Raw genomic sequence first — 11,379 nt, 5'->3', positions numbered from 1 at the left:
GCCTCAAACTTAGAAATCTGCCTGCCTCTACCTCCCAAGTGCTGGGATTAAAGGCGTGTGCCACCACCGCCCGGCTATCATTTTCAACATTGATATTTATATTTAACAAAAGTGGTGTATAACTTCCCAACTTCCTGAATCATTATATTAATATAATGTCATGAACATGCAAATATAAGCATCTAGAAGAGAATTTTCTGGTATTTGGGAGTAGGAAAGCAACACGCACCCTAGACCATCGGAATGGAGTAGGAGAGCAACACGCACCCTAGACCATCTGAATGAAAGATCTGGGTAAATCGTGACGGTGGAGAGGAAGAAGTGCTCTGTGTACACCGACTTCACCCTGGGGACTTGGGGTCTCAGTTTTATAATGAGATTCAGGAAACAAAAGGCGTTTGTTTTCTAGTGCTTCAGATGAGACTTGATAGTGGCGAGGCTTTCGAGACCCACCTCCTCTGGAAGCCTCTGACCGAGCCTCTGGCCCACTGTTTCTGAGGAGTAGCCTCTCACTCTGTTTGGGACTATGTCTGTGGCCTGGTTCTTTTTCAAGATTTTCCCTGTAGGTGACTTTTGTTAACATTACCAGAGCTCCCAAAAGCTGGAAGAATATGCCTGGTAACTTTCCAAATGGAGCAAGTAACCTTGGTACATCACCCATCGATTTAGTTAACTTCTTGACAAGTTCTTGATTTTCCCTTTTTAGTCGGCAAATGAGAAGTCTTTTTGGTTATGCTAGCAGAATCCATAACATCTGCAGTCATCAGATCCTGCTCAGGGCACGTTTTCCAAAGCTCGGCTCATGCCCCTCTTCGAAGCAGTCACCATGATACCCTTGCTACATTGGCTGGAATTGCTGCTTGTCCTTGATTAGAAATAAAAGTCTCTCTCCTTTTTGTTTGTTTTACCTGCAAAGTTCCCATCTAGTCTCTCAGCCCATCAGCATTTGCGGGAGGTAAATACACTTCTAACGTGGCAGACTAAGATGCTTTGGCCGTATCTTTCTGTCCTCTTTTTAGCAAATAGTTTAATCTCCTGTGATAGTTTTAAGCCCTGAATTTGACATTACAGCTTATCCGGGATAATAACGTAGTAACCACAGCATCTTATGCCATCTGTATAAAATCAAATACATTTTTATACCAGCATTAATAAACCTCAGTTACAAAAAAAAAATCCAAGATATTAACTGTATCGGTGCCACCAGCCCCTTTCTTACATGAGCTCACAATACATTCTGCCAGTTGGGCATCAAAACAATTTTTTTTTTTTTTTTTGCTTTGTAGCTGATGTGTAACTATAGCAATGAAACAGAGCAATAGTAATCAAGTTTAATGGCCAATGTAAAGTAAAATGCTAAATATTGTAGTTACTGACATTTTTCATAAAAAAAATAAAAAAAAAAAACTTGGGTTAAGGCTGCACAACCAACATTCACATAAAATTCCAGACCTCTGTGACAGATGGCTTAGGAAAAAGGAGCCATGTGACTGGGCTGCAGAGTTTTATAGTGCAAAACCCATAAATAGTGCAGATTCAAGCTTTGAAAAATATCAACTATTCCAAGAATAAATCTCTCATATATATGTGTATATATGTATACATTAGTTTTTATAGAAGTATTCTAAATACTTTTTAAAATGTAAAGATTCTAGGCATCATTATAATTATTTGTCTTGCATAATTAGGGTTGTTTAGAAAAATCTCACTTTTAATGTTTGAAAGAGGTGTCCCAACTGGCTGCTCAGGGCACCTGACTTAGGGAAAGGGTATGCTGTGTGCTGGGGATAGGAGTACAGATGGGCTTTAAGTAAGTGCGCAGATGCATCCAACAATTACACTGTAGCAGGAAAGGCCCCTTCTACCAATGATGTGGATCACACATTCACAGCATGGGTCTTTATTCAGAGTAATACCACCAGGCATCATATTTCTATGCTTTGATCTCCAAATGTCAGCACAGAAATCTGGGCTGTGGGAGAGGTTGGTGGAGAGGCAAGGCCAGAGGTGCAGTTGAGGTGCCATTTCTCTCTCACTCCTTCTTACACTTAGATTTCTGAAGTACTCTTTGGGTTCCTTGCTCTAAATATTTATACTTTAAGTTTCTTGGGGCTGGCTTTCAGCTTAGAAGGGACAACATAGTTCAGCTATTGATGATGCCTTCGAGTTACATGCTGTTATTTACTGTTATGAATATGCTCATTGCATTATTAAAGACATGCATAATATGATCCTAACACTACAGTGTAGAGAATAGAGAAACTGAAGTAGACTATTCCGCCTTTCAAGGGCTTACTGTATGGATAATGACTTCTAATGAAAGGTAATAAGTTTATTATTAATGATGGTTAAATGGAAAGTTTACAGACTTAGTGAATGTAATCTTCATCTCTCCTAGAAGATAAAAAATGACCTGGTGTCCAAGAGCAGGGGCATGATTAATGTAACCATGGCACCTCTGATAACTGGAACATTACCTGGCCAGTGAGACAATAATTATGAGGACTAAACAGCAGATAGAAAGTCCTTATATAACTGAAGACAGAAACCAAGCCTACACTCTATCCTTACTCAGCAGTAAGTAAGTACCACTCCTGTCAAGATAAAAAAAAATGTGAAACATGTTGATAACACAGAATTACGCAGTACAGAGAAGAAATGACTAACCCAAGGTGTGAACCTGAAATAAAGTTTAGAAATTCTTCCCAAACTTCTCTAGGCCTTGTTTAAGCAAGGCAGACATTTCAAATTTGAAATCATAGTCTACTGAGTTCCTGGTGATCTGACAGCATATGAGCCATAAGACATTTTAGAAAAGAACCAAGGCTATGTGTAAATTCAAATTCAAATTTGATTCCAGAAATTATAGCCATTCCACTTAGAGAAAATTATTTAATATTTCTGTACCACTGTTTCTTCCACTTAGAAATGGGAAATTATTATCCATGGTAGAGTCTTTAGAAAGATTTAAAGGGATTCACATGGTCAGAGAGTTTATGAATAGTACCTTGAACATAGTAAGTATTCTGTAAATCACAATCCCCAAGGCAGACATAGCCCTAGGCCATTGTTTACAGGGCTAAAGAGTCAATCTTTTATTTATTTACTTGCTTTGAGTCAGGATCTTGCTAGATAGCCCAGGATGGCCTTAAGCTAACAATACCTTTTCTCAGCCTTTCTGGTGCTGAGGTGACGGGCTGAACTGCCATTACCAGCTAGGAACCAGTTAGTAAGTATCTAGTTATAATATACTTATGCAGTTAGTTCTTTAAAATCTGCAGAACTTGAGACCCCATCATTTTTCACTCACAATGTGTTCAGTTGTTAAAATCGCCTTGGGTTCTATCTAACCTTGGGTCCATTGGGGTATTCCTGTGAACAGCTAGCGCTAATGACATGTTGTTTCTAGGCCTTGTTCAAGCAAAAACAGACTTTGAACTTTAAACACTCCAAGTAAGTGTCATTTTTTTTTGTTTTCTTTTAAGGCACACTGTGCATATGTTACTTTGTCTAAACAGGTGGGGAAAACACCAAAACAAACAACAGAATGTTTGGCGAGTAGCAGTGATGAGGATAAAGATAGACTTGAAGCATGTTCTACCTCTGTGGATAAGAATGGGAGGAGGGAAAGTTGGCTGCATCTCTCACAGGCTGGTCCAGCTCTCAGGGCATCGACATGAAGGGCCCAGAACTCAGGATGCTCACTTTATGTCTACCTACACCCATGGCTCTACTCCTACCTGGAGTCACAGTGGCTAGGCAAAAGGACCTTAAGGTATGACACTGTGGCCCATTTAAAATGGAGGGCATTCTCTGTGTCTTAGAACCAACACCTGTGCTGGAATAAAAAGAAAACTAGTATTTCAGACAAAATTACCTCCTAAAGGATATTCATTAAGAACTAAAGACATAAATTATTCTCTCCTTTCTTAATTCCTTAAGAGATCTGGTAGTATGAATATATGATTCAGAGACAAGATGGTATTTAACACAAATAGTTTCTTCTAAAATTTAAAATGTAACAGGATCTCATTTGAAAAGTGAACAGTCATACTAGACATGGCCTCATGTTCTCTTCACAGGTATGGTACGTATCTGGTGTGTAGAGAACACTGGTTGCTTAAGTGGAATATAGTGTGCACATCAGGTTGAATTGTCTATATTGTCTCTGGTGTTTTGAACGAAAGTGGCCCCTGGAGACTCATAGAAAGTGGCACTAGTGGGGGGGTTGGCTTTATTGGAAGAAGTGTGTCACTGGGAGGTGGGCTTTGAGGTTTCAGATGCTCAAACAAGGTCCAGGTTCTTACTTTTTCCTGTTGATCCAGATGTAGTAGAACTCTCAGCTACTTCCATATCATTATGTCCACCTGTATGTTATCATACTTCCCACCATGATGATAATGGACTAAAACTCTTTCTGTTATAAGAGTTGCCATGGCATCCATGGTGTCTCTTAATAGTAATAGAAACCCTAAGACATCATTCATCATTCTTTTATATTTATATATTTATAATTTTTTTATTTATATTCAGTTTCCTTGCACCTCTGAAAACAATCTAAGTGTTTTTGTAGATCACTGATCCAGAACCCTATTTACTTAGTGTGGAGTTAGTTGTGTGCTTGCAGAAAAAAAAAATCTGTATGTGCCTAAGGTGGTATTTCAGCACTTTTATGGTTTGCAGGTTTTGTTCTGTGGGTCACAGTATGTTCTTTAGTTCATACTCTGATTGGTGCTCTAATCAGCTAAAAGATGCTCACAGCAAATGTTTCTAGAAGGGAACAAAAGGAAAGGAAGAAACTGTGAAGCTACCTGTGCATGATGCGGCCTCCACACAGCCACCTCTACCTCAGATGTCCAAGGGCGGGCCATTTCCTTCCTTCTGCTTTTTCCTTGGATCCAGGTCTGAAGCTCAGTCTATCCCAGTGGTTCTTAACCTTCCCAATGCAATTCCTAATGTTGTGGTGACTCCAACCAACTGTAATTTTGCTACTGTTATGAACTGCAGTGTAAATATCTAAGTTCTCTGATATTCTTAGGTGACCCCTGTGAAAGGGTTGTTTGACCCTCAAATGGGTAGAGACACACAGCCCGGGAACTGCTGTTCTTACAGGTGGTGAAGGCAAGCTCAGTGCTTAGATTCCACTTGTCAAGGTGACTCCTATAATCATAACAACTATAGATGAAGAAAACCTGCTTGTTTGCATTTGCTTTTAAATATGAAGCTTAGAAGATCTCATGGGCAAAATTTTTCAGAAATAAAGGTACTAACAACAACAACAACAACAACAAAACTCAAATCTACTGGAAGAAGACTTAAGCCTTAATATAATGCTTTGGGAAGATGGCATCTAACCCCATGTTTATCAGTAATAGCAAAGCCCACACATCCAGCATGATTTGCTTAGATGCAGGTCTGAAGAATTAATGAACTTGGCTTTTTTCCCCTAAAAGAGTTGTTTCAGGAAATTTGTGAGACTCAGTTCCATTTTTGGAACACAAACTCTAATGAAAACAAAGTTCTACAAACTGGTACTGTTGTGTGTGGGACCATGAGTAGCCAGTTATGCAGTTCAGCAGCATTGTTCACAGGGATGCTGGAGGGAGCTATACTCATCCCATGTTAAAAACTACTGTGTGAGGAGAGAGTACTGCACAGAAGAAAATGTTTTTGTAAGACCTCTGGCATAATGAGCTCCTCCTTTTAGAAGCTCATCTGAGCCTTTCTCTCTCCCCTGTCCTAAACCTGGCCTTAGCATAGAGTCGTAGGAACTGTGTTGGAGAGGACATTACCTTGGGAATGCCAGGTCTGCTGCATAGAGCCTCAATGACAGAAGGAGTGGACAAACAGACATTAGAAAAGGATTATTTGGTTATTTTTGAAATGTGGGGATTAAACACATGTTTTCCTCATCAGAAATGTGGTTTTAAAAGAGAACAGACTTACAAGAAAGTACCACTTAATGGTTAGTCAACTCTGTGCAACTTACTTGACATCAGTGATTTGATGGAACCTGGAAGAAAAGCCTTGAGGGGAAAGGAGCACTCTGAGGAGTAGGAAAATACGAACGTGTGCAAATGGCAGCGTTCATCCAGGCACTGCCAGCCAGCTGCTTCATGTGAATAACTGTAGTGGCTGACCCTATGTTCTATAAGACAGCATTTTAGTCAATTGGAAAACACTAGGAAGAATGACATTAGAGGATTTCTAGAACCATGTACTTCTATATTTTTAAAATGGAAAAATAAATTAGATCTTTAAAATGTCAATTTAAAAATAAGTTGTGTTTTAAAATCCCTCAAACCCTTCTCCTGTGTCAGTAATTTGGGACTGGTACTATGAATGCAGAGAGATTGGTATTTCTCTGTATTTTTAGAGGATATATTTTCCTTTGTTTAAGAACCTCATTTGTTTAAAGATTGTTTTTTGAGTGGATTTTGGCAAGCACCTCTTCCTGGGGTTTACTTGGCTCGGTTTTTTCCAGAAGCTAATTCTGATTCTTCTGTCAAATGCTTTGTGGCACTGTGTTACCTGCTCTCCTGAAGGCCTGGCACATCACAGATGAGCAGCTGACCACACAAGGATGGGGCTGCCCTTAAAGGGAAATGTCTCCGTTTGCACCGCACAGGTTTCAGGGTTCAACATTGCCTCAGGAACTCCCCCCATTTTAAACAGGAGTAAAATCTGTAACAGAGAATGTCTGGGGACTCTATGTCGGCAAGTTTCTAGACTTGTTATTTTGGTAGGTGATAAGTTTCTTAAGTGAGGACGTGTGTGTAAGCAGGAGCTACTGCCTCCCAGTGTGAGAAACCCTAAGCCTTCCCAGGCCCCTCTGTGGCCCACTGGGCCTCAAGTATGATATGCTTCTGTGATGAAAGGAAGACATGCAGAGACCCGTGTGCGAGTCATCGTGAGTATGAACACCTACTTGTCACAGTTGGGAAGAAGAGGCTGTGGAAAATATGATTAATCTCATGGGAAGCACCGTGATCACAAAGGTCCTGGAATTTGATTCTGGACTTAGTGCTCAAGTCCCTTGCTCTCCTCAGCCTGGGAAGTCACGGTATCTGTATTTGCCGTGAGTCTTCAAAGAACACTAGAACCTAGATGTCCTCATGCTATGAAGTGTGACATAGACAACACAACACCACCATCCGTTTTAAAACTGTTCTACCGGCCACTGTTCTGAATCGCGCTGATTTGCACACAGTGAACAGCTTCCACAGTGGAGACACATTTTAACAGTAACTCTCATTCCCTTTTCACCAAATGCCTCAGAACAGAAACAATGATGAAATTCTCTTCAAGCAGCTTCCTAAGTCACTGCTCCCTGAATTACTATATCACACATTTCTTCCTGGAACCCATTGAGAGTTCATCCCTGCTTGGGCAGGGAGTTGGGGCTGTTGGTTCTCTCAGCTCGATTGCTGGCCCATCTTCCAGGCTTGGCCTGGCTTACCCTGGCATGCAGGCTTTGTGGTTTGTTGGAGAGGATGTCTGTGGCTTCCCTGCAGCGGGTGGAAAGGTTCAGGATAGCAGCAGCTGCTGCTATGTGGGTGTCCTCACTGTACTGACCATGGCCGTAAGAGCTGGCACGGACTGTGCTCTGTGTGTGGGCGCCAGCACTAGGCAGTCCATTAGGAAATTTCACTGGATTTGAAAAATGCTTTGCTGTTGAAGAGAGATTTGAAAAGCAATTACATGTATGTGGTGGCCTCAGTTACCAAAGATTTTTTTTTTAAGGCAGAACTTCTTTGATTAAAATACTGAAATAATACATTAAAGCAGAAACATTATCTGTTGGTATGTTAACTGGTATGTTATCTGTTGGTATGTTACTTAGCTGGGTTTCAGCAAGGTTCACAAAGCAGATGATGTGAATCTTGAAAGGTGCCTATTCTCTTAAGTTTGTGTATTCTCACTATAGGTCACAGAAGCCCCATCACTAATGTTACGGGGCATCACACCCGGCAACAGCTCAGGACAGACATGTGAATGAGCTGAACAAGCTGAGGACTGTGCATTGGGGGTGGGTGGCTCTCATTGTGGTTTCTACTAAACATAGGTTGCCTTTTTACCCCTCGGAAGGCACTCTTGTTCCTTCCTTGACTGGGATGGAGTCTTCTGTGAGTACACAGACGGCCTGCTCTCCAGGTGAAGCAAAAGGCCACTGAGTCACCAAGGCTAACGTTCTGTGCTTTGTCGTGGGTATCATAGCTTTTCTGAGGGACAGAATTATGCAAATTTTTCTTCACTGTGGGCTGTTTGTGAGCACCACTCATGGTATGGCAGAAACACAAACTAAAGATACAGAAGCACTTAGTTAGCTATTAGTTTTGTATTATGTTACATATTTTAAAGATCTGCTCATTTAAAAAAATATTATTGAATATTATTCTTTTAAGTTCAAGGAAATGAAAATGTTACTAACTCTATTAAGGATTTTATAATCAATAACTAAACAATATGTATCAACAGTGCACTTCTCATTCACTTTCATGTGAATTAATTATACATATATACATGTATACATTGTACATATATAATAAAAATATTTATACAAATTAGACTGCTAGATAAAAAATTAGGTGTGTATATAATTTTTTCTGAGTTTACAAAATTGTCAATAGCTACTCAGGTTTAATGGGACCTCCTTTGAATGAGACTAGGTAGATTTTTTTTTTATAATGTACTCATCAATGATGGACGAATACCTTTCAAATTTGTAGACCTCTTTGAGCAGGATACAGGGAGAAAACCTAGACTTTGCACATGTAACACATGTAAGCAATCACTCCATCTATAAGCTGCATCCCTATCCCCATTGCCAAATTTGAGGTAAAAGTCTAGGTAGCTTTCTACATTCCTGCAATTGTGAGTCAACATGACACAAATTAAGCAAACACTAGACTCACAAGATGCTCATACTATTCAGGTAAAAGGTTGAAGTGAGCTGTAGATTTTTAAGGATGTAAAAAAATGTATATCCCACAGAGGATTCCAAATGGGCGCGTGTTTCTTATTGAAGGTACATTTCCCATCATTTTTCTGCATTTGTTCCCAACGCCCACCTGTGCATGTCTTCATTAACATACTTAAAAGAATGTGTAAGCAAGACCACCAAGTCTTATACTCTGTATAGCCATTCAGTTCATTCTTCTCCATGGATATATCTGAATTAACAAGAATACTATTTAACCTGTTTTAAAGGTTTCTGTATTAATTAATTCTTAAATTTATTAGAGAACATTTTGAAAGTTATATTTTCATCTTAGTAAGCTTCAGATTTCTGAATTGAGTTCCTTGGATTTCTCAGCTTTTTCTACTTTTGGACTGATGGCTTTGTTGATATCAGTAATATTTTAAACAGTATGACATATTTTATTTTATTGGATTGCTATGATCACAACATGAATTTAAATAATGGAATAGCTGTCGTAGCCTTCAATATATTAACCATGATCCTAATTATTTCTTTAGCATGGTTATAGTTAGATTCAATAATGGCACTGTCTGTGAAATAACTAATAACTTACAATATTCAGTATAACTTTGACATAAATTTAGTAATAAGGGTTAACTTACTTATTTCACTATTTTTTTCCTGTCATGTCTAAGGAGGACATTATGTATTTGTATAACTAGACCTTTACCCAGATTCCCGTTGGGGTAATGAGTGTTAGTGTTCCTATTGGAAGCTTACATTCAGTATAAATAAACCTTTACCCAGATTCCCGTTGGGGTAATGAGTGTTAGTGTTCTGATTGGAAGCTTACATTCAGTATAAACAAACCTTTACCCAGATTCCCGTTGGGGTAATGAGTGTTAGTGTTCTGATTGGAAGCTTACGTTCAGTATAACTAGACCTTTACCCAGATTCCCATTGGGGTAATGAGTGTTAGTGTTCCTATTGGAAGCTTACGTTCAGTATAACTAGACCTTTACCCAGATTCCCGTTGGGGTAACGAGTGTTAGTGTTCTGATTGGAAGCTTACCTTCAGGAAATGATGGCGCTCTTTGCCCTTGCCCTGTTTGTAGGAGAGGACGTTTCCCAAACACTTGTGCATCAAAACTGGCATAATCAAATGGTACTTTCCCAAACTTCTCTTGGTCTTTTGACGCAGAGGCTCTTGGAGAAGTGATGGCGTGTGAGCGGAAATTAAATTCAATTTGCTTTACCAAATTCACCCTGATATGAGTAAAGAAGGAGTTTGAAGAAAATAGAAAGAAACAGTTAGACAGAATTCACAATAGATGGAATTACCCTGCCTGTCAGTTCACAGAGACAATGTCCAGCACTTAGAACAGATGTGCTCACAGGAGAGCAGATACTGTGAGTTGTAGTGAGATGGGGCTGCTGCACCTTCTGTGTTCAAATCTGTCACCAGTAAAAGGTTTATTTCTGACTTTGCTGAGCCATAGCTCCAACACTGGGCTGGGATTCAGGCAGTTAACTTACATCTTCTTTGTTCTCCTCTCCAGTCTCTCTAGACTGACTCTTAGTGCACATGCAGCTAGCAACCAACCCCAACATCCCACCTCAATCTTGTAGGGAATGAGCATCTTGGTATAATCTCAGGGTTCCCCTAGTTCTTCCCCAACACCACTCTCAGCCTGCCCTTCTAATTCAATTCTGTTCCTTTTTGACTCCTGCCACCCATAGAACATCTCTATACCAGGGATTCCAGAGCCATCACATATTTTTTTTTTCATTTTCTTTTTTTATTAGATATTTTCTTTATTTACATTTCAAATGATATCTCCTTTCCCCTCAAAAAACAAAAAAACAAAAAACCAACAACAACAAAAACAAAAACAACAACAACAAAAAACCCTGTTCCGTCCCCCCTCCCTCTGTACACCAACCTACCCTCTCCTGCTTCCTGGCCCTGGCATTCCCCTACACTGGGGCATAGAACCTTCACAGAACCAAGGGCTCTCCTCCCATTGAAGACCAACTAGGCCATCATCTGCTACATATGCAGTTTGAGCCATGAGTCCCACCATGTGTACTCTTTGGTTGATGGTTTAGTCCCTGGGAGCTCTGAGGGTACTAGTTAGTTCTATTGTTATTCGTCCTAAGGGGCTGCAAACCCTTCAGCTCCTTGGGTCCTTTCCCTAGCTCCTTCATTGGGGACCCTGTGCTCAGTCCAATGGATGGCTGTGAGCCTCTAATTCTGTATTAGTCGGGCACTGTCTGAGCCTCTCAGGAGACAGCTATATCAGGCTCCTGTCAGCCAGCTAGCACTTGCTGGCATCCAATAGTGTCTGGGTTTGGTGATTGAATATGGAAAGGAATACCAGGTGGGGCAGCCTTATTTATAATAGCCAGAAGCTGGAAACAGCCCAGATGTCCTTCAACAGAGGAATGGATACAGA

The 11,379-nt window shown here is 40.1% G+C and overlaps 1 protein-coding gene across 12 annotated transcripts in view; it reads right to left on the bottom strand.

Annotated features, from left to right (window-relative positions):
* Positions 1–11,379, bottom strand: part of St18 (ST18 C2H2C-type zinc finger transcription factor) — a 396,007-nt gene that overhangs the window by 32,915 nt on the left and 351,713 nt on the right. For all 12 annotated transcript variants that reach the window (XM_031366775.1, XM_031366773.1, XM_031366780.1 and 9 more), the window contains 2 exons: positions 9,996–10,189; positions 7,460–7,671 (listed from right to left, as the gene is read on the bottom strand). In XM_031366775.1, coding sequence (XP_031222635.1) covers positions 7,460–7,671; positions 9,996–10,189 — 406 coding nt within the window. The remainder of the gene's footprint in view (positions 1–7,459; positions 7,672–9,995; positions 10,190–11,379) is intronic.

This window comes from Mastomys coucha, unplaced genomic scaffold (assembly GCF_008632895.1).
Source record: "Mastomys coucha isolate ucsf_1 unplaced genomic scaffold, UCSF_Mcou_1 pScaffold14, whole genome shotgun sequence".
Lineage (NCBI taxonomy): Eukaryota > Metazoa > Chordata > Mammalia > Rodentia > Muridae > Mastomys > Mastomys coucha.
This window is presented reverse-complemented; position numbering and strand designations above follow the sequence as displayed.